The 23,946-nt window shown below is 41.5% G+C and overlaps 1 protein-coding gene across 5 annotated transcripts; it reads right to left on the bottom strand.

The window, feature by feature from the left end:
* Nucleotides 1–82: 82 nt before the first annotated feature.
* On the bottom strand, nucleotides 83–23,607 carry zc3h11a (zinc finger CCCH-type containing 11A). 5 transcript variants are annotated; one of them, XM_064965831.1, is made up of 19 exons: nucleotides 23,513–23,607; nucleotides 22,761–22,807; nucleotides 21,425–22,019; nucleotides 19,038–19,164; nucleotides 18,800–18,919; nucleotides 18,269–18,392; nucleotides 17,861–18,043; nucleotides 17,417–17,506; nucleotides 9,183–9,263; nucleotides 8,973–9,080; nucleotides 8,775–8,849; nucleotides 8,306–8,404; nucleotides 4,615–4,677; nucleotides 3,904–4,434; nucleotides 3,704–3,771; nucleotides 3,035–3,602; nucleotides 2,750–2,919; nucleotides 1,997–2,181; nucleotides 83–1,878 (listed from the first exon to the last, which is right to left on the bottom strand). In XM_064965831.1, the coding sequence occupies exons 4-19, from the start codon at nucleotides 19,089–19,091 to the stop codon at nucleotides 1,650–1,652; spliced, it is 2,748 nt and encodes a 915-aa protein (XP_064821903.1). In that variant the 5' UTR covers nucleotides 19,092–19,164; nucleotides 21,425–22,019; nucleotides 22,761–22,807; nucleotides 23,513–23,607; the 3' UTR covers nucleotides 83–1,649. The 5 variants fall into 5 exon arrangements, with proteins under 5 accessions (XP_064821903.1, XP_064821904.1, XP_064821906.1 ...); XM_064965832.1 differs by having other exon boundaries at nucleotides 21,425–21,982; XM_064965834.1 differs by having other exon boundaries at nucleotides 21,425–21,495.
* Nucleotides 23,608–23,946: the final 339 nt, after the last annotated feature.

Below are 23,946 nucleotides of genomic sequence, written 5' to 3'. Positions count from 1 at the left end.
ACACGTTCTCAGTAAGATCAACATGTCTTTGAATGTCTATGTGTGGGACATCTGGAATAAACAGCCTGGATGAAAGCACATCTTCATAAAAGCATTTTTATTTAGTTTCAACGCCCTTTAGAGATTTAGATCATGAATATCAGGACAGGCCCAAGCAGGTACAGATACACAACAGGCTCTTCACTCCAGATCGTAAAACTGATCAGCATATATAATCTGATCACAGTCAACATGGAACAGGAGGTACTCAAACAACGAAATGTCACATGCTAGCAGAGAAAAATGGAAATTGTCTATTGAATTATAACATTGTGTATGAACAGTACAAATAGGTTCGAACTCGGACAGCAAATAAGTACTCCCTGAGAAGCTGCTTTTCACATTAAGAGCAAAAAAAAACATTTGTAACAGAAGTTAAATAGCGAACAGGCTGGATGTTGAACAGTGAAAGGAGTAATGTTTCATATTCAACTGTTTTGAGTGGGTCATGGTCATAAATTGGATAGGTTAAAATGTGGTCCGAACATATTTCTTTGGACCAAAAATGCACGGAGCAGAAACAGAGGAACATGGTGGGTGTATTTTTTAAAAATTGACATATTTCAGTGAGTTAGCTTTTCTGTTTTGTCTTACAGAAGCTAACTGACAGCCAAAAAGGGTACAGACCTTAATTTCATACCATCCATGCTTATTCAATTAACCTCAAATCCAACTTAGTCCGTTCCAACAGTTCCACATTTACTGTGATCAGTCCAAAACTAGGAGAACAAAAACTTTATACATTAGTTTGAGTCAGTAGATGTGGGACATGACAGATACAGGAGGCAAAGCAGGTTAACTATTTTAAGTGCAGTAGAATGTGTAGTTACTGTTACTCCATTTAAAGCAGTCTAGGCATACACAGTACACAAATTCACTCTTTCTGCAACAATGATTTAACATCCATAGGTGACAGGCAAAACATGCTTTTGTCCTTACAATGCAAGATGGGGAATTACCTGAGGATGTTAGATTTTTTTTTGTTTTTATGTAATTCTCCAACGAAACAGTTGCTTTTTCATGTTCTCTTTCGGGACAAAGAAAAGGGCATAAAAGGAAAATGAACAAAGATAGAATTCTTACGAGTATATCACTAGCACTGTAAATCAAATAATAATAAAAGGGGCAGAAATTAAAACACATGAAGGATTGTTTCTCCAGGACAAAAAAAAGGTAATCATGAATTAAAAAGAGTAAAAACACCACCTAAAACACAAAATACAATGTGTTTTAATTGAAGAAAAATAAAATAAGCCCACCAGTCCCCTCTGACATATTGTAGCAACCTTAGTCTACTCCGATGACATGGGCTGATAGACAGTGGTGGTTGGGAATCAGTAACAAATACATATATCCTCCCCAAATCAATGAAGACATCTGTCAAATCAACCCTCTATGGCAGTGATAGGTGATACCCAGCCAGTTGCGCTGGTAATAGGTTGACGTTCAACTGGTGTTTAGTTCTGGTGATCATTTGAAATTATATTGGTGTTGATGAATGTAGGAGTTACTGTAGGTCAAGGGTCGGTCAGGGGTCGTGAACAGGGTATCAGGTGACATTAACATAGGTGTTGGTCAAGGGTCACGTACGGGGTATCAGGTAGGCCAGTCTAGCTGTCAATCATCTCAGACAGCTCCAGCAGGTAGTCATCCTCTCCCTTGCCTGGATCCAGCTCCAAGTCATCGTCCAGACGGTCATCTGTGAACTCGTTCATCAACTCGTCGAATTCGTCCATGGCGGAGGTTGAGGAGCTAGCGGAAGGGGCTGTTGCGGCCGAGCGAGACATCGCAACGCTGGGCCGCCGGGGCTTGGGCTGGATGGGTGTATTCACCACAGAGCTAGAGAGGAGAACAGAGTTTAAGCTCATTTAGCCATTGATGTTTGGCTTTATGCTAGGTTTAACCATATGACAGTATACGTGTGAGTTGTAACCGCAGAGCAGTTTGCCAGTGTTACCTCTGTGGGACTATGCAGGTCTCTGGGGCTGCTGTGGTGATGGCCGGGCTGTGTTGGTTGACAGGGACTGCCTGGAACTCCTCTCTCAGGGGGCTGGAGCTGAGGCCAGGGCCCGGGATGGTGGGGGGTCTCCTGGAGACCACAGGGCTTATCTGCACCTTCACACTGGAGGAAGTAGAGGACACCTGGAGAGAGAACAAAGTTAACACAGGTTACAATAACAGTGGTTGTTCAAAGTACATCTCCATAACATCACAAAAGGAACCCCTACTATGCTGAGAGAGCAACTTAATCTGTTTCACTTCGGAATTTGACGAAATTGGACAATCGGCTACTTTTGACCAATGAATTTAACGTGGTTACAGGGTTAATTATACATGGTTACAGGCTTAAAACAGAAACAAAGGAGTTTAGGTATTTATTCAGAGTGGTTAAGGTTAGGGCTATGGTTTAGGGAAAGCATAAAACTAAATTAATCAAGTACTCTCCCTGCTTGCTGGACAATTTTGAATTGTTGAGGTGCAGTGGTCTGAGCAGAGCACTCTGGTTCTGAACGTTGTGAGTTTGAGCCCAGTGTGTGTGTGTGTGTGTGTGTGTGTGTGTGTGTGTGTGTGTGTGTATGTATGTATGTATATGCATTTTGTTGTGAGCGTTGACGACCGCATATATATTGACGTTCTCAGGACCTTTTCAAACATCCAAAATCGACATGTGTTTCTAGTGACCAGCCTGAAAGTGAGCTTTGAGACGTACCTCTCTCCGTTTGCAGGGCAGTTCCTGCAATGGCTCCTCCTGCACTGCATAGGTGCTATTGAGGGGTTTGACTGCAGCGACAGCAGATCTAGCTGATGTTCTCTTCTGGCCTGGTTTCACCTGGGCAGCCAGCTTCATAACAGAAGGCCTCACGTTCAGCTTAGGCCTCACTGCAACAACAGCACACAGGATGTCAGACTAATACTTTGGAGTTGATCTTTGCATAGGCTTTCTCGATAAGTGTAGAAAAGAGCTTGTGAGAGGTTTCTCTCTGGAGGCATATACCTTTAGCTTCAGGGGACTTCTTCTGGGCTCCATCCTGAGCCTTCTCAACCGGAGAACCTTTCACAGAGGGCCCAGGGGAGGCTGCTGCTGCGGCAGCCTGCTTTGGGGGACTGGCACCGCCTGGGGAGCCTCTCTTCCTCTTGCCTGGGGCAGTGCTGGAACTCCTGGGGCTGAGTGAGGGGGAGTCTGCCTCTGCCTGCCTCAGTGGAGACCCCTGCTGGGGGGAGGTGGCACAGGGCAAAGGAGAGGCAGCCTTGGGTTTGAGGGTGATGCGCTGGCGAACGGGGGCTTTGGGTGCCTGGGCAGGTGCCTCCAGGGTGATTGAGGGGGGAGAGGAGGCGGCAGGGGTGCTCACACACACCCTCTTCTCCCGCTGGAGGGCGGGGCCTGTGGCCTGTTTTGGGAAAGAGTCTGCCTCGGCAGAGCACTCTGGTTGGCTGGTGGACGAGGCCTGCTCTTCCTGCAGCTGTTGCCTGCGGAGCCTCTTCTCACGCATGATCTCCTCAAAGGTCTTCACCTTCACACTGTCATCGGACACAGCATCACTCCTACCGTTAACAGGGCTCGCCTAAGGACCAGAGGAATAGTGACATTCAGTGACTAACAGAGCTGATTGAGTAGAACTACATATTTGGATGTACAGTATTCATACAGAAGGACAATTCTTACCTCAGTAGCAACAGAAGACTCCCTCTTCTCGGTCACCTCAGATGTCTTCTGGGTGGTAGTGTTGGCAGCTGTCAGGACAACAAAAGAATGTATTAGAATTATACAAGACTCTGAAGCTAGTTGGGTCAAGCCACCTTACAACGTAAATTACTATGAGCAATTCTAAAAGGTTTATATCAAATCAATAATAAACTCCTTACCAGAAGAAGCTGCTTTGTTGATGCGCAGTCCCAGGGGCTTCTTGGTGCCTCCCTCTCCAGAGGCTGAGCCTGGGATTTTTCCGTTGGACGCCTCCTGTCCCCGGGCCTGCATCTTGGCTGCCTTCTCCCTGCGGATCTCCTCCAGGGTCTTAACCTTAACTCCACCTCCAGGAGTTGCGCCCCGGCTGGGCATGGCTAGCTCAGTGGGTCCCTGGGCCTGGGAGTTCCCTGGAGATGCTTCCATAGACTCCTGCTTGGCCTTTCTGAGGCTGGGGCCTTGCTGCTGGTCCTCCTCCAGCTTTCTCTTGGCGTGGAGGATCTCCGAGAAGGTCTTCACGTGGAGGCTGACTGCAGGTTTGCCAGTGGTGCCTCTCTTTGGGGCCTTGCTGGTACTGGTTGTATCAGGAGTTGAAGGGAGAGGGTGGTCCCCCAGAGCTTGTCCTTGGGACTTGGCCAACTTCTCCCCCCTGATTTCCTCCAGGGTTTTGATGCGGATTATTTCCGGTGCTGTATTCTCACTGTTGCTCTCAGCTGAGGGAGAGGTTAGAGATTAAAATTCAAACAATAATACATTTCATTCAACATTTACAAACAAAATAAATTGTATACTGTTAAAAGATACCCATTTCTAATGAAGATTGTACGAGCCACCCAAAGCACTTTTTGAAAGACATTTGCTAATTGTGAGAGAGGTTAAATTAATGATTTTACCTGATTCAGAGGCAGTAGTGGGTTCAACAGGTAATCCCAATCTATCCCTGACAGGTTTCAGAGCTAAGGGTTTAAAAAACAAACATCAAATAAATTCAAATTATCAATGACAAATTCTTTAAACAACACTTTCACTTAGTTTTCTAACAATTATGCATCTCCTGTGGCACAGATGGTCCTAGAGGGAATCTAACGTGGATTCCTTTGTTCCAGAACAGACACCTGATTCTGCTTAACCACTAATCAGGGACTTTAACCAATGATGGGATTCAATTAACGCCATGGGCATGCCCCAGGTGAACCTGGTTAGTGTTGATTGCATTCAATTTGGAAGCCGGCTGCCTCCCAGGTATGAGCCAGGGGTGTAATCATTAGTCCAAACAGTAAAACAAGTTTGTTGGACAAATTCAGGTAGGTCCCTCCCTATTTACTTTACTTCCATTTAAAAAACATTTTGCAACAGAATTGGCATAATGAATACACCCCAGGTGCCCCGTTTCAAAAGGTGACCTAGGTTGAAGGGCCACTGCCAGTAAAAAAACCAACTGATCCCTTTGAAAATGGCATCAATACGAGTCAAACATTTAATCTCATCTCAAAATTGACTACAAAGTGTAAATGGGATGATTTGTCAGTCTCACCTAAAACAAAGGCAAGGTTGGGTTTGAATTACAATTACGTCAACAATTCATGGCCCCCTTTGCCAAGCTCCACATACAAATCGCCCCTTCACCTACCTTCATTGAATGGGACTCTGTTTCATCGCCCCTAGCAAGTTAAAAGGATCACTGCCGTTTGAGAATGAATAGCCCTATACAGATTGACTATGGCGCTCCAGTTTGCATGCCCTGCTGAAGGACCCTAGTACCATACCGCGCGGAATAAGTGGTTGAAGCTTGTTGGTCCCCAATGATGGTGAGTATAATGCTAGCTAGACCATACTGCTGGTCATGTATATTTTGACAATCATTATCATTGCTAGCATAGCTGACGTTACCTAGCTAGCTACCTAGCCAGAAACAGACTAGACCTTCATTACATTCTCAGCATGCTAGGCTAGCTGATGCTATAACAGCTCATTGGATTCAACAACAGTTCTGGTAGCTACTCACCTCAATGCTAGACTTATCTAGCCTGGCATGCTGACAAAGCTAGTAGAAAAACCTTTGTCATGATTGTGATGTTGCCAGATTAACTTTAGATGCACTATAAATTCAGCCAGCTAACTAAGATTGAGGGGACCACAGTATTACAGCTAGCTAACATCAATAAAATTTGATTTACATTTAAGTCATTTAGCAGACGCTCTTATCCAGAGCGACTTACAAATTGGTGAATTCACCTTCTGACATCCAGTGGAACAGCCACTTTACAATAGTGCATCTAAATCATATAAGGGGGGGGGGGGGGGTGAGAAGGATTACTTATCCTATCCTAGGTATTCCTTGAAGAGGTGGGGTTTCAGGTGTCTCCGGAAGGTGGTGATTGACTCCGCTGTCCTGATTTGAAGCATCGCTAACTATTTTGACAAACTTAGTCATATAATGGCAACATTGCCATTTCTCTCAAGTAAATTTGACATGGCAAAGTTGTTTCCTACTAACTATTTGCCCACTTCAGCAATGTCATCATATTTCTATGCAACTTTAAATTTGTGGAATTTATACTAAACAGTAAGCCAGGGCACAAAAATTAATTGAATGCAGCTATGGCTAATACAATATTTTCTTGTATTAAATCATTATAGTGAATAAATTGCATATAGGCTGTGATTTACTTAGAATTAAATAAACAAAAAGCCTCAGTCTTCAGTGCATTTGAATTCACTTTTAGAAACACGTTTAGCCAGTCTGTGGTTTCAGGCTCATGGGAGAACAGGCAAGCAGTGAAAAATACCATCTCCGCAGTTGCAGAGCTACTGGGGATGCTAGAAATCCTTCTGGCCACTCTTGCCAGGCTGGGCAGGGATGCAGAGTTGTTTAAAAAATAAATACATAAATGTATAGGTAGGCTTAAAGGTTTTTAGGCAAATCAGAAAGCTCCTTGAAAAGAGGTGATGTCAGGCCTAATGAGCCAAAATCCAGAATAGCCTTTTGTATAGATAATAGAATGAAAATGAATGCAAGAGATCAGATGTTTTATTTATAAATACTTTTCTACAATGACACAGCTAGCAAAACACCTTGTTACTTTCTGTTAACATGTAGTACACTCTTTAGTATGCTTTTGGGATTTGGGTCTTTTCAGATTGCACAATGATTTTTTTAGTTGTGGACACTACATCACCACACTCCCTCTCTTGCTTTTGGTCCTCACCTTGACTTAGTACCTGTATATTTAATCACTTCCTTTATGAAAATATTTAGCAAACTCCATGCCAGTAGCTATAGCAGCACACAAGTAGCCTACAAATACATACTGGGGCGGGCATGCCCTGAGCTCCTGAAGTGAGCACTACTGGAACTCTCCAGTCAAATTGGGCACGCTCTGCTCCAGCTCCGCTCACATACTCTGGTCCAGGGCATAACCTAGCCCAGTGGAACCAGCCTGAACACTGTGTTAGGTAGGTTTAGTCTGACCTGTTCAGACTTCAACTTTAACATAGGTGGTATCTGATGCACAAACATATACTATCTCTGCCATTGGTAATAGACTATTCAAAGCTTCCGCCGGCATTTCCCCATACATCTGCTTGTAGTTATTGAACTCAACCTGCAGGAAGTTTGTTTGTTGTGATTGAGTGGGAGGAAACAGCTGAAGGCAAGGTTCTGACAGATCGGTGTGACTTGGTGGTGGCAAAGACACATCAAACGATACCCCCAAGCCAACTCATGGTTGGCTTCTGTCATGGCCCCTAGCATTTCTATAGGAGCAAGTCAAAAAACGAGGCCAAATCAGCAGGTGCAGTTCACCTTTAAGCACGTGGAGTAATGAATAGGATTCTGTTTTCACACGCAAGTGATTGCTTTTGTTTAAAACACTATCTGCCTACCAAATGAAAACCAGACTGAACAAAAATAAACACAACATGTAAAGTGTTGGTCCCATGTGTCATAAGCTGCAATAAAAGATCCCAGAAATGCTAATGCACAAAAATCTTATTTAATCTTATATTTCTGTCTTTGTGCCCTCCAAGGCCGCTTCCATTGCAGTCATGTGAAATCAATAAATTAGGGCCTAATTTATTTTTAACTGACTGATTTCCTTCTATGAACTAACTCAGTAAAATCTTAGAAATTGTTGCATGTTGTGTTTATTTTTATTCAGTATAGTTAGAAAAGTCTAACATGTTTTATAGGAAAGAGTTGTTTCTGAACAATATGACAGACTGGCACAGATTACCGTTCCATTCGAGCATGCAGTGTGCCACCCTCACTGGTTTCACTTGGTCATGTGATGAGCCATAGCCTGGTTCAACCCAGTTCCATCTTATTGTAACTCAATTAGTACAACCAGGGTCATTTTCATCAGGCACAGAAGACAAACCGGGAGGGACCACTAATACCTGTCCAATAAACGCTCATTTTAGTTTTCCATTGGCAAAAATGTCTAAATGTTTTCTGCAGCGAACAAAGAACAAAGGCTAACATGCCATTTCAATTCTATTTTCTAAATGAAGAACTAGTATCCCTGATAGTCTGAGGTAAATCAATCCATTGGGGATATTTGATTGTCATTTCCCTTCGCATACCTTTCTGAGGCGGCAGGTCCGTTTCACCCTCGTCCATTTTCCTCCCGAGGCGCTCGGCCAGACAGCGTTTCATTGGCAGGTCACCCCCGGCAGGAACTTCTAAAAGGTCAGAGATCATGGAAGCTTAGTGTTGGTGACCAATGGTACCTCCAATAACGAGTGTAATTTTGTAGTTAATTTAACACTGTACATCTACCTCTAACAATTATTATTATTATTTGGGGGTGCTTACATTTTTCCACTTAGTCTTGACAAATATGTCATGTTTTTTTGCATATCCCAACTGGGGTCACAGCCAGCATCAATTGAGGTTAAGTGCCTTGCTCAGGGGCACAGCGACAGATTTTTCACCTTGTCGGCTCCGGTATTTGAACCAGCAACATTTTGGTTACTGGCCCGACACTAACCTCGAGGCTACCATTGACTTCCTTACATTTTATAGATAAACAAGATAATTGAAAACATTCACCTTTGACTATTATTCTCTTCCCAAGCCTGTCCGCAACATTGCGTCTCACGGTCTCTTCACCAAAGACCACAGTGTCTGAGGGGGCAACAAGTGTGTGTTCATATGGAATTGTGCGATTCACTTCAACAACATACAATCTGGGATCTTGTGTTAATCTATAAACAAGGCTCAGTTAGATCAGTGTTCAATGATTCTTACCATCCTTGGCTGTAAAGAGAGATGGCCGGATGAAGGATCTCATGTTCTCCTTCTCTCCGCTGGCACCATTGTTCCGCTGATCTGAGCCCTGGCCAGGAACTGGATAACCTGACAAAGTACAGTTGATAAACTCACACCTCATCATTTACAGCATAATAACACAAAAGGCAATAGTAAATGTATTGGAGGTAAGAGGAAGGATGAACTCACCAGCTCTCCTCATACTGGCTTTCAGCGCTTTCCTCAGTCTGATCTCCTCCAAGGTTCTGACACCAAAGTCCAGCGAATCATCTGTGCCAAAGAAACACTGTTAGCCAATCAGAGTCATAAGGGCCGCTCAAAGAACATGGGGTCACAGTCTCCTTTCAGAGTCTCCAGTCTCCTTTTCACCTCTTAACACCTGATTTACTTAACAAAAGGAACACCTCAATATGTGGTCCAGGTACAGTGCCTTCAGAAAGTATTCACACCCCTTGACTTTTCCCACATTTTGTTGTCTTACATCCTGAATTTAAAATAGATTCATTCAGGGTTCGTACAAACAGTGGCAAGTCAAAATCAAGGACTTAAGTACTTTTTAAAGTAGTAATATTTATTTTCAAAGACCACTTATTTGGCCAGGTCGCAGTTGTAAATGAGAACTTTGTAATAGTTAATATTTTGCAATTGTTTCTAGTCGCCACCAGATGGCAGTATATAGCTACAACCTCGTGAAAAAATGAACTTCGTATTCATCACTACCTTGCAAGTTCTACTCAATAATACATTGTTTCACCACTTATTTAATACATATGAGTGTTAGCACTGATAAGAGAATTGGGACCGCCGGTCCACCGGTGAACACACTTCCTATTTGCATTACTAGACAATTCCAGCTTAATGATGACTTTATAATTGGGCATTTGGGAAGATACTACTTAACTTCTTGGTGACAGGGGGGTAGTATTGAGTAGCTTGGATGAATAAGGTGCCCAGAGTAAAACTGCCTGCTACTCTGTCCCAGATGCTAATATGCATATTAGTAGTATTGGATAGAAAACATTGAAGTTTCTAAAACTGTTTGAATGATGTCTGAGTATAACAACTCACATGGCAGGAGAAAACCTGAGACAACTCCAAACAGAAAGTGGGAAATCTGAGGTTTGTAGTTTCATTTAAGTGATTGCCTATCTAATATGCTGTGTCTGAGGCCAGATTGCACTTCCCAAGGCTTCCAGCAGATGTCAGGTCTTTAGCAAGTTGATTGAGGCTTCTATTGTGGAAGGATGTCAAATAAGAGCTGTATCAACAAGTGGACTAGGCTGTGGCCAATCAGTCGTTTACTGCGCGTTCCTTCTTTTTCCTCTAATGAATACACTACTGTCCGCTTGGAATATTATTGAAGATGTATTATAAAAAAGACCCTAAGGATTGATTGTAAACATCTACAAACTAATGGAACTCTTGACTGTCTGGATTTTGCGCTCGCGCATTGTGCCTTTGGAATAGTGAACTAAACGCAAACAAAACTGAGGAATTGACAAATATGGACGTAATCAAACAAAATGAACATTTCTTGTGGGAGACCTGGGAGTTCCTTCCGACGAAGATCAGCAAAGGTAAGAAGATTTATAATGCTATTTATGACTTTTGTTGACTCCACAATTTGGCGGGTAACTGTATGGCTTGCTTTTGTGGCTGAACGTGGTTCGCAGATTATTGAATATTGTGCTTTTACCATAAAGCTTTTTTGAAATCTGACACAGCGCTTGCATTAAGAACAAGTCTCTTTAATTCTATGTAAAATATGTATCTTTCATCAAAGATTATGATGAGTATTTCTGTTATTTGACATGTCTCTCTGCATTTCTAAGGATGTTTGAGGCATTTCTGAACATGGCGCCAATGTAAAGAGGTTTTTGGATATAAATATGAACTTGATCGAACAAAACAAATGTATTGTGTAACATTGAGTCCTGGGATTCATCTGATGAAGATCGTCAAAGGTTAGTGATTCATTTGATCTATTTCTGCTTTGTGAGACACCTCTCTTTGGTTGGAAAATGGCTGAATGCTGTCTGTGACTAGTTGCTGACCTAACAATGACATGTTCTGCTTTTGCCGAAAACCTTTTTGAAATCGGACACTGTGGTTGGATTAACGAGAAGTATCTTTAAAATGGTGTAAAATACTTGTATGGTTGAGGAATTTTAATTATGAGATTTCTGTTGTTTTGAATTTGTCGCCCTGCAATTTCACTGGCTGTTGGCGAGGTGGGACGCTAGCATCTCGAACGATCCCAGAGAGGTTAATAGCATCTTGCTTCCGACTGGCAGCTTTGGTGCCGCAGAGAAGGGCGGGTGGGATTTTTGAAGCACTAATAATTCAAGCATCAATGTAATATATTCTATATGCAATTGTTTCAAGTCACCACCAGACAACAGTACATCTCCACAGCCTCAAAAATAACTGACTATTCATTACCTTAAACCTTCTCAATAATACGTGTTTCACGACATAGCGTAAGTGGTAAGTCAGTACTGATGTTGACTGATTTCCTTATGGATTGTAAGTCTTTCAAAAATCTTTGAAATGGTTGCATGTTTTGTTTATTTTTGTTCAGTGTACATAATATTAAATTGTCTTTATTTAAATTTAAAATGTTCTTTATTTCACAATTTTAGGTCCCACGGGCTTTCCCAACACATGACATGAACTCTGACAGTGTAAAATGCCCTTAGTTGACTCTAAAATGTATTCTATACCCATTTGAAGAAAAACAAGTTATTCATGTGTTTGATAAGATTAGAGAATCTATCAGGGGACCCTATTTAAATTTTAGGGGACCCCAAATGGGTCCTGGACCGCAGGTTTGGGAACCCCTGTACTTCCCTGGCTTGCTTTAATGGGTCCTCTATTTGCAGCCTCACTCACCACTGTCTCTAACTAATCTCTATAAAATAAAATAAATTGTTATGAGAACTTACAGTAACCCATCTTTTGATTATAACTAGCTTAATTTCAGTCAAATGCTGCTGCCGAGGTCAGGCTCCATTCAACGTTAGCTTCTAACTTCATCCTTCTAGCAAGCTAGCTACCTACAGTGGGGCAAAAAAGTATTTAGTCCGCCACCAATTGTGCAAGTTCTCCTACTTCAAAAGATGAGTGAGGCCTGTAATTTATCATAGGTACACTTCAACTATGACAGACAAAATGAGCAAAGAAAAATCGAGAAAATCACATTGTAGGATTTTTAATTTATTTATTTGCAAATTATGGTGGAAAATAAGTATTTGGTCACCTGCATGCAAGATTCCTGGCTCTCACAGACCTGTAACAACTTCTTTAAGAGGCTCCTCTTGTCCTCCACTCGTTACCTGTATTAATGGCACCTGTTTGAACTTATCAGTATAAAAGACACCTGTCCACAACCTAAAACAGTCAAGACTCCAAACTCCACTATGGCCAAGACCAAAGAGCTGTCAAAGGACACCAGAAACAAAATTGTAGACCTGCACCAGGCTGGGAAGACAATCTGCAATAGGTAAGCAGCTTGGTTTGAAAAAAATCAACTGTGGGAGCAATTATAAGGAAATGGAAGACATACAAGACCACTGATAATCTCCCTCGATCTGGGGCTCCACGCAAGATCTCACCCCGGGGGGTCAAAATGATCACAAGAACGGTGAGCAAAAAATCCCAGAACCACACGGGGGGACATAGTGAATGATCTACAGAGAGCTGGGACCAAAGTAACAAAGCCTACCATCAGTAACACACTACACTGCCAGGGACTCAAATCCTGCAGTGCCAGACGTGTCCCCCTGCATAAGCCAGTACATGTCCAGGCCCGTCTGAAGTTTGCAAGAGCATTTGGATGATCCAGAAGAAGATTGAGAGAATGTCATATGGTCAGATAAAACCAAAATATAACTTTTTGGTAAAAACTCAACTCGTCATGTTTGGAGGACAAAGAATGCCGAGTTGCATCCAAAGAACACCATACCTACTGTGAATCATGGGGATGGAAACATCATGCTTTGGGGCTGTCTTTCTGCAAAGGGACCAGGACGACTGATCCGTGTAAAGGAAAGAATGAATGGGGCCATGAATCGTGAGATTGAGTGAAAATCTCCTTCCATCAGCAAGGGCATTGAAGATGAAACGTGGCTGGGTCTTTCAGCATGACAATGATCCCAAACCCACCGCTCGGGCAACGAAGGAGTGGCTTCGTAAGAAGCATTTCAAGGTCCTGGGGTAGCCTAGCCAGTCTCCAGACTTACAGAAAACGTTTGACCTCTCATTGCCAACAAAGGGTATATCAAAAAGTATTGAGAAACTTTTATTGACCAAATACTTATTTTCCACCATAATTTGCAAATAAATTAATTAAAAATCCTACAATGTTATTCTGGATTTTTTTCCCCTCATTTTGTCTGTCATAAGTTGAAGTGCACCTATGATCAAAATTACAGGCCTCATCTTTTCAAGCAGGAGAACTTGCACAATTGGCTGACTAAATACTTTTTTGCCCCACTGTAGCTAATAGCCAGAGCCCTAGAACTACATTGAAATTGGACTTAAATATAAGCAACTATTTGCCAGTTGTATACTCATTCTACGACTGAATCTACATTTGCCCGGCGTTTTAGCAATCGATGTGACATTTGGAGGCACTTAGCCAGCCAGGTGCAGAACTGACTGAGTGGCAGTGTTGGTGGAATGAGCGCGTTCGCCTGGCAACCAGAGCAAAACACGTTAAAAAAAACCCATCTGCAGTCTGCCTGGAAATTATTTTGCAAGACCAATATTTTTCATAAACAATTCTGTTCTCTCATTTTAATTCAAGTACTAACTAACTTGAGAAAATGTGATTTAAGGTATTCCAGTACTTAATTTCAGAGCGCCAAATTTAAGTAATTTAAGCACCTTGTGCGAACCAAGTGTGTTCATGTGGCTCTTCATGGCCAACTGAATAAATATATAAAACGCAACATGTAAAGTGTTGGTCTGTGTTTTATGAGCTGTAAGAAAGTGAAACACGTGAGAAAATACAACTAAGTAGTCTACCTGGAAATTAATTTAAGACCAATAGAGATGAGGTCATTCTAAAACCATGTTAAACCCTATTATTGACAGTGAGTGAGTCCATGCAACTTCTTACGTAACACCCAGTAATGTCAAAGTGGACTTATGTTTTCATTAAAAGAAGTACACGATTTAAATAAAGCTGATTGGTCTTGAGTCATTAAATATACAACCCCTTTGTTATGGGAAGCCTAAATAAGTTAAGGAGTAAAAATGTGCTTAACGAGTTACATAAGAAGTTGCATGGTCTGTGTGCAATAATAGCATTTAACATGGTTTTTAAATGACTACCTCATCTCTGTACCCCACATAGAATTATCTTTAAGGTTCCTCAGTCGAGCAGTGAATTTCAAACACAGATTCAACCAAACACCAGGGAGGTGCCTTGCAAACAGTTGTTGGAGAGGAAGAAATCCACTCAGGGATTTCACCATGAGGCCAATGGTGACAAACAGTAAGTTTTCCCCTATCACAGTAAACTAAGGATGGAACAACATTGAAGTTACTCCACAATTCTAACCTAATTGACAGAGTGAAAAGGAAGCCTGTATAGACAAAAAAAAACATGCATCCTGTTTACAAGGTACTAACATAATACTGCAAAAGAAATGGCAAAGCAATTCACTTGTCCTGAATACACCATGTTATGTTTGGGGCAAACCCAATACAAAACAGTACCACTCTCCATATTTTCAAGCATAGTTTTTGGCGGCATCTTGTTATGGGTATGCTTTTAATCGTTAAGGACTGTGGAGTTTCAGGATAAAAAATAAACGGAATGGAGCTAAGCATAGGCATAATCCTAAAGGAAAAACTGATCCTGTCTGCTTTCCACCAGACACTGGGAGATTAATTCACCTTTCACCAGGACAATAACTTGAAACACAAAGCCAAATCTACACTGTAGTTGCTTACCAAGACAGTGAATGTTCCTGACTGGCCAAGTTACAGTTTTGCCTTAAACCTACCTGAATCTATGGCAAGGCCTGAAACTTGTTATCGAGTAATAAATCAACTTGAAGAATTTTGAAAATAATAAAATGGGTAAATGTTGCACAATCTGGGCGTGGAAATCTCTTAGACTTGCCCAGAAAAACTCTTATCGCTGCCAAATGTGCTTCTACAAAGTACTGACTCAGGGGTGTGAATACTTATGTAAATGAGATCTGTATTTTATTTTCAATGCATTTGCAAACAAATATGGCGTATTGTGAGTAGATGGGTGAGAATCTATTTAACCTCTTACATCTATGGGGGCGCTATTTCATTATTGGATAAAAAAACGTGCCCGTTTTAAGCGCAATATTTTGTCACAAAAAGATGCTCGACTATGCATATAATTGACAGCTTTGGAAAGAAAACACTGACGTTTCCAAAACTGCAAAGATATTGTCTGTGAGTGCCCCAGAACTGATGCTACAGGCGAAACCAAGATGAAACTTCAAACATGCAATGAGCAGGATTTGAGGCTCTGTTTTTCATTGTCTCCTTATATGGCTGTGAATGCGCAAGGAATGAGCCTGCCCGATCTATCGTTTCCCCAAGGTGTCTGCAGCATTGACGTATTTGTAGGCATATCATTGGAAGATTGACCATAAGAGACTACATTTGCCAGGTGTCCGCCCGGTGTCCTCCGTCGAAATTGGTGCGTCATCTTCAGCTGCAAGTCTTTTTCCAAGGGATTCAGAGGAGAAAGACTTCCACGAACGATATATCAATGAAGAGATATGTGAAAACACCTTGGATTGATTCTAAACAGCGTTTGCCGTGTTTCAGTCGATATTATGGAGTTAATTTGGAAAACAGTTTGCCGTTTTGATGACTGAATTTTTTTTTTGGTACCCAAATGTAATGTACAAAACGGAGCGATTTCTCCTACACAAAGAATCTTTCAGGAAAAACTGAACATTTGCTATGTAACAGAGTCTCCTCATTGAAAACATCCGATGTTCTTCAAAGGTAAATGATTTTATTTGAATCCTTTTCTGGTTTTTGTGCAAATGTTGCCCGCTAAATGCTACGCTAAATGCTATGCTAGCTATCAATACTCCTACACAAATGCTTGTTTTGCTATGGTTCAAAAGCATATTTCGAAAATCTGAGATGACAGTGTGTTAAGAAAAGGCTAAGCTTGAGAGAGAGCATATTTATTTCACTTCATTTGCGATTTTCATAAATAGTTAACGTTATGTTATGCTAATGAGCTTGAGGCTATAACTGGATACAGGTTTTTTTCATAGCCAAACGTGAACAAAATGGAGCGATTTGTCCTACACAAATAATATTTTTTGAAAAACTGAACATTTGCTATCTAACAGAGTCTCCTCATTGAAAACATCTGAAGTTATTCAAAGGTCAATGATTTTATTTGAATGCTTTTCTTGTTTTTGTGAAAATGTTGCTGGCTGAATTCTAGGTTTATAGCTATGCTAGCTATCAATACTCTTACACAAATGCATGTTTAGCTATGGTTGAAAAGCATATTTTGAAAATCTGAGATGAGTGTTGTTAACAAAAGTCTAAGCTTGAGAGCAAATATATTTATTTCATTTGCGATTTTCATGAATAGTTAACGTTGCGTTATGCTAATGAGCTTGAGGCTATAAATAGGATCCCGGATCCGGGATTGCTCGACGCAAGAAGTTAATCGATTTTGAATTCAGGCTGTAAAAAAATGTGGAATAAATCAAGGGGTATGAATACTTTGAAGGCACTGTATGTCATGACATAGAACAAGTGTTGGGATGGGCCTTTCCTCTTGTTCTATTGCTCCTTAATTGTTTTTCTTTTTATTATTTAACTTAGGCAAGTCAGTTAAGAACAAATTCTTATTTACAATGACGGCCTATCCCGGCCAAACCCTAACGTCGCAGGGCCAATTGTGCACCTCACTTTGAGACTCCCAATCATGGCCGGTTGTGATACATCCTGGAATCGAACCAGGATTTGTAGTGATGCCTCGAGCACTGAGATGCAGTGCCTTAGACCGTTGCGCCACTTGGGAGCCCTTAAGGGGGAGGCCAATGACATACCGGATTCCCACCAGAACAACTCGTTGAATGCCCAACTCTTTGAAGTTAACAAAAAATACTACTTTACACAACATTTTTATGACACCTTAGTATGTGTACTTTTATGAATTTATACTTGGATATCGCTTTTCAACAGTAAAAATAAAAATAGCTGGCGGATGTCTTTTAAAGGGATTGTTCCATTCGAAGGTCTTTCAATTACAACACTTTTGTCAATGAAGCACTGAAAAGCAAAGACGTCAACTGAAGTTTGAGCCTTCCCTTGTAGCGTTTCAATCTAAATCTGTGTTAAAACAGGCATTGTTTAAGATGTTAATCTATTCTGTGTCTTTGTCCTCTTCTTACCTGAGGTGGAGCTCACGGCCATCTTCCTGGGAGAGACCACTCTGGATCCGTCTGAGCCAGACCTGCTGTCCTCCCCCTCTGACAACTGATCTGCATGCACACACACACACAAATACCTTTTTATATGGTATTTCTCAAATTATTCTGGAAAAATACTATTGTACTGTACCCAAAAATATCCATATCATTTTCACCTAGCACTTTAATCACCTTAAAGGTCTGCTCCACTGTCTCTGCGCAACTGCCCCTTTAAGAGCTCCTTTCTGTGACTGCGCTGTCTATCTTTCCATTGCCGAGTTCCTTCTTGCCCTACGGACTACATGCTGTTCAAATTTTATATTGCTTTTTATTGTTTCTTTCTACATTGTTTGCTCTTCCTTTCTAGTGGTAAAGTGTGTTGTGACCTTTGTAAATTGCACTTTAAATAAACTTGACGTTTCTCACCATCTTCATCCTCATCTTCGTCATCTGCCGGGTTAATAACCACAGGCGGGTGAGTGGGGCTGGGAACGTTCTCCTGAGTCTCAGCCTTAATGACCCCACGGAGCTGGGGATTGGCTGGGCTGGGGATGGGGACAGGAGGCAAAGAATCCTCATGAGGCTCCTCCTCTTCTTTCAGGGCTGAACCTGAGTGACAAGACAATCAAGCTCAGAAACTATGGATAAACTCTGGTTCTGGTGAAGAATAGGTTCATAAGTGAATCCAAATGTTATTCATCTCAATCATAATTTATCTGCTGATACACAATCATGTCAATAATGTGTTTATGAGCCATGCGATGCTAAGGAGATAAAGATCAGTAAGCTAATGGTGGCTTGGTCAGGATTGGCCTCTTCAGAACGACTACTCACTTTTGTTGGGCGGTACGTATTGGCCGTCTATTAAGCGTGGTTTCTCGTGGTGGAAGGCACAGTGCGGCTTCTGGCAGCCAGCAGGCTGGTTCTCCCAGTAACAAGCAATCTCCTTCCTGTTTTTCTGTAAGAGGGGAAGAGAGCAGGTCAGAAAATATAGCATAATGTCTTGCAACATATGAGTCTTTATCAAAGCTCACTTTAAAAAACAAAGTGAAATTCATCCCGAAACAGCTATGACCGATTGCCTCAAAATGGCCAGGTGAAAAACTAGGGAATATGATATTACTGCGAGGAGACCCCAAAAAAGATTTAAATGTCCCCCCGACAAGTCCAGAGGCACACAACCCCTGACCCAGGTTAAGAGAGAGTATTTCTCTACACTTCCGTAATGGCAACTCAAGACAAACACAGCCTTGAGTATGCAAAGCTTTAAGGGGATATTCCTGAAATACATGTTTGGTTTGTTTGACAAAATTGAGGCAAGAATGAGCAAAAATGGTCTACTGAAAAAGAGAGCACTATCCTAACCTTGATCTCCATGTGGCGGAACTTGCAGACCTGTCGGAAACAGCGGCTCTCCTGCCACAGGCTGCAAACGACTTCACTGCCCATTGCGGCTTCACAGTGTCTGAAGGGGCAACTGTCACCCTGCACCAGGAGACAAAAACACAACCATGTTAATACTTACTTCTGAGAGCTGCATTTACACCACAAACATAGCAACACAGAAAATGCTACAGTGCTAGTTTCTCTTTATGACCCATACCTTAGCGCAGTTGGAGTAGTAAAAGAAATAGCAGTCATCTCCATGGTTAGTCATGTTCAGGATGGTGGACTGGATTCACGTCCGGGTCAGGGATGTTCTCTTCAGGGCCAACAGGACTCTCCCTAGGCTGGCAACAGTGAAACAGAAGCCATGGTCATTTCTCTGCCATTAGTGGACTTAATTGCTTCACTGTGGTGGCAACAGAACTCCACAGAGTTGAATTTGAATTTCTTTGAGGACTATGGTGACATACAGGTAACTGACTAAATAAAGGAAACACCAACATAAGTGTGCCTATATTAATAGGGTGTTGGTCCACCACGAGCCGCCGGAACAGCATCAATGCTACTTGGCATAGATTCTACAAGTGTCTGGAACTCTACTGGAGGGATAAAATGCCACTCTCCCACAAGGAATTCCATCATTTGGTGTTTTGTTGATGGTGGTTAGTGCTGAGAGATTAACCAAACTTTTTTTTAAAGCACAAATTGACTGACATCGGTTCAATTATTTGAATTCCACTTCGTTACATCTTTTTCTTCCTGTGAGCTCAATGGGCAGTTCTTGTCAAGATAAATCAGATGAAGCCTGAACTATGCGATGTAGAAGGGAGTTGTAGTTTCCAGTAGGCCAACATTCTACATAGTTTAGCTCAGAAAACATGGTAATTAACTACAATAATCATAATCCATTGTGCGTTCACTTAAACCCAGAAATCTGCTCCTTTTATTCTCTGTTCCCAACGCACTAGATGACCAGTTCTTACAGCCTTTAGCTGTACCCTCATCCTACTCCTCCTCTGGTGATATAGAGGTTAACTCAGGCCCTGCAGACCCCAGTACCACACCTATTCCCCCAGGGACTATCTTTTGTTGACTTCTGTAACCGTAAAATCATGTTATCAGAAGCCTCCTCCCTAAGTTTGTTTTATTCACTGCTTTAGCACACTCCGCCAACCCTGATGTGCTAGCCGTGTCTGAATCCTGGCCTAGGAAGGCCATCAAATTCTGTAGTCTACATCCCCAACTACAACATTTACCACCAAGATAGAACTGCTAAAGGGGGCAGGGTTGCAATCTACTGCAGAGATTGACAAAACTCTGCAGGCTCTATCCAGGTCTGTGCCCAAACAGTTTGAGCTTCTACTTCTCAAAATCCACCTTTCCAGAAATAAGTCTCTCACTGTTGCCGCTTGCTATAGACCCCCCTAAGCCCCAGTTGTGCCCTGGACTCCATACGCGAATTGATTGCCCCTTATTTATCTTCAGAGTTCGTACTGTCAGGTGACCTAAACTGGGATATGCTTAACATCCCAGCCGTCCTACAATCTAAGCTAGATGCTCCCAATCTCCCACAAATGATCAAGGAACCTACCAGGTACAACCCCAAAACCATAAACACGAGCACCCTCATAGATATCGTCCTGACCAACCCGCCCTTAAAATACACCTCTGCCGTCTTCAACCAGGATCTCAGCGATCACTGCCTCGTTGCCTGCGTCTGTAATGGGTCCGCGGTCAAACAACCACCCCGCATCACTGTCAAATGCTCCCTAAAACACTTAAACTCATTCTTACCTTACAGTTCTCTGCTGCCAATGACTGGAACAAATTGCAAAAATCACTGGAGCTGGAGACTGATATCTCCCTCACTAAATTCAAGTATCAGCTGTCAGAGCAGCTTACAGATCACTGTACCTGTACACAGCCAATCTGTAAATAGCCCACCCAACTACGTCATTCCCCAAATTGGTATTTATTTTTGCACCCGAGTATCTCGACTTGCACATCATCATATGCACATCTATCACTCCAGTGTTAATGCTAAATTGTAATTACTTCACCACTACGGCTTATTTATTGCCTTACCTCCCTAATCTTACTACATTTGCACACACTGTATATAGATTTTTCATTGTGTCTTCCCCCCATTGTGTTATTGACTGTACATTTGTTTATCCCATGTGTAACTCTGTGCTGTTGTTTTTGTCGCACCCCTTTCTTTATCTTGGCCAGGTCGCAGTTGTAAATGAGAACTTGTTCTCAACTGGCCTGCCTGGTTAAAAAAATAAAAGTAAAAAAATTGGGGTGGGATCTGGTGACTGACACAACCACACCCTTTAAACCCTACGCTCCTGTGAGACCCCCTTTCAAAGTCACAGCTCTTTTCTTCTAGCCACGGTAGCCAAAATAATGGACAACTGGCCCTAACCATGATGTGATGCTAATTGCTTAATTCATTCAGGAACCACGCCTGTGTAGAAGCACCTGCTTTCAATATATTTTGTATCACTCATTTACTCAAATGTCCACGACAGAAATATGACCCAGAGTAGAAGTTGCAGAGAAACTAAACTCTGCTTGAAAGGGTTGTGGGGCTAAACTCACCTGTAGTGGCTAAGAAGATTCCTCCTTTCCTCACACACTTCTGATAGGGTGTCTCCGTGGCAACAAAGGTCCTGAAGGAACACTTGATCCGTGAGATAAAAGGAAAAAGGGATTGTCCAGAGACACTCGTCGTCCTATGACCTCCCTTATGACTCCTTCCAGCCAGACTGCTAAGCATTACAGATGGATGGTGCAAGAACGTCCATTCTTTTGTAGATTATTTTTTGTTAATGGGGGGGAATAATGTGAGATAGAAGCGAATCCAAAAAGACAGCCAGAGGAAAAAAGGAGAGGTTTTGAAAGAGAAAAAAATGGGGTGAAGAGAGGGGGGGGAAGAAAAATCTTCAACTTCTTCTTAAACTTGATGGCATAAAGGATGCTGTAGAAAAATATAAGTAAGGGTGGGGCTTCTAGGGATTCCGGCAGGCAAAAAGTTTGGAGTGGAAAAAAAAGTGGTGGGAATTTTGCATAAAATCTTCTGGGAATCTACTTTCTTTATAATGAACTCTATCCCACATCCAAAGATCTTCAGGAACGGACAAGAAGCTGCTTCTTTACCTAGATTTAAATAAAACAAAAACACTCCCCTGGAGAACTGAATAGAAATTGGTTAGAGTACAGGACAGAGAAAGACTTCCACACAAACACAGTATCTGAACTGCAGTTTCTCACCAAAGTTTAACAACATCAAGAGAGAAAAGGTATAACATGACAAGGATGTGCCAACACCATCCACAATTGTATGATTAAACAGTTTCCCAACTCCGGTCCTGGAGTATCCCCAACAGCACACTTTTTTGGTGTAGCCCCTGACAAAAACATCTGTTCCAACTTAGCAATGGCTGGATGATTAGTTGACAAGTAATATCAGGTGTGCTTGTCCAGGGCCACAACATAAATATGTACTGTTGGAGATATTAGAGGAAAAGAGTTGGGAAACATTGTAGAGCATGGGTCAAACTGAATTTGACTATAACAGACTACCCAACTGGGTATTGTGTAATCCATTATTGGGAGCTCAATCAGCTCATACTACTTGATATGTTCGGATATCAACCCATTGCTTCAATTTTATGTATTTCATTTGGAATAATAAAATGTTAAACTGTATGTAGTTTGTAACATTTGACACATCTGTCCAGAGGCCCCCATAACATCTTGTTAACTTGGAGAGCCTCGATGTAGGTTTGCAATTTCGATGAGTAACATACCGCACTGTTATCGTACAATCCAGGACAGACATTTCGAATAATGTAATTAGGTAATTAAACAGCTAAAAAACACTATTTAAAACGTAAAATTATAAAACATTAAATATATTGGCAAGACGAATTACCAGAATTACTGGGCGAATGCGATTTTCATCTTCATACGTGGTAGTTACTGAAAACACAAAATGCATTGCAACATTTAGATAGCTAACGTTACTCATGTTATATAGGACTGATTTAGAAAAAGAACGTTCCAAATTACGATACACGCGTTTGTAACTTTTGCCCCACATCAAAATACAAAATAATTAACGTTAGCTAAGGTAACTAGAAACAAATCGTTCTGGTTGTATTTATATTGGCGTGTGTATTATGTAAATTGTTATTCACATTCAGGGTTCCCTGACATAAGACTCCATGATCAAATAATGGCTGAATAAACTCCAAAGCCAAGTTACCTGGCTAACGTTAACTAGTTACAGTTAACTAAACAATAGAAACAGTCACTATTTTAGGTACGTTATTGCAAATTAAATGTCTAACCGTCCTTAGCTAGCTAACGTTAAACTCAGTCACCGTTATGTCATTGGCAAAATGAACTGGGTGGTAATTGTATTCAACAAACTTACGCTAGTTACCAGCTATGTATAGACTCTGGTTACAAGGCCTCGATGCTAGCAACTAATATTATACTTCTTGGCCTAGCCAAACTCTGTGGCCTGGTTGATAGCGACGAGGCTCGAGCTAACTCGTTGTTGCTAACATTAGCTAGCTAACTCGGACGTTTTACACCTCGCTTCCAAGTAACGATCTACCCTCAAATAGTAATGCAATGACATCAAGACAAAACAATGATTTAATAAAGCGAGTTAGTTACCAGTATTACAAAAAAGGTTAAAATGTTTGTCCCACTACAAGAGAACAACACGTCCGCCGGGTTCCTTGCTGCGCAGCACTGGAGCCTGGAACAAAATGGCGACGACTCACACAAAGAATAGACATAGAAAATCAATGCTAGATTAGAGATGAACGATTCAAAGTGAACTTTTTGGAGCTTTACAGACATAACTATAACGCACGTGCCTATTTTAATATACGATCTCAAACTTTATGGATTAAAAAAAATAAGTTTACTTATTTTAAGTTTACTTGTTTTTTTATCCATAAAGTCTGAGATCTTATTGGAAAATGCATGCACATTCTATTTACTTTTTGTCTATGGTCAATAGTCACCACAGACAAAAGGGAAATCAGTATCTTCAACTTCACTTACTGTATATTACGTCACGATTTACGTCAGTCTACCTGCTA

The sequence above is a fragment of the Oncorhynchus masou genome, chromosome 5, assembly GCF_036934945.1.
Source record: "Oncorhynchus masou masou isolate Uvic2021 chromosome 5, UVic_Omas_1.1, whole genome shotgun sequence".
NCBI classification, from domain to species: Eukaryota; Metazoa; Chordata; class Actinopteri; order Salmoniformes; family Salmonidae; genus Oncorhynchus; species Oncorhynchus masou.
This window is presented reverse-complemented; position numbering and strand designations above follow the sequence as displayed.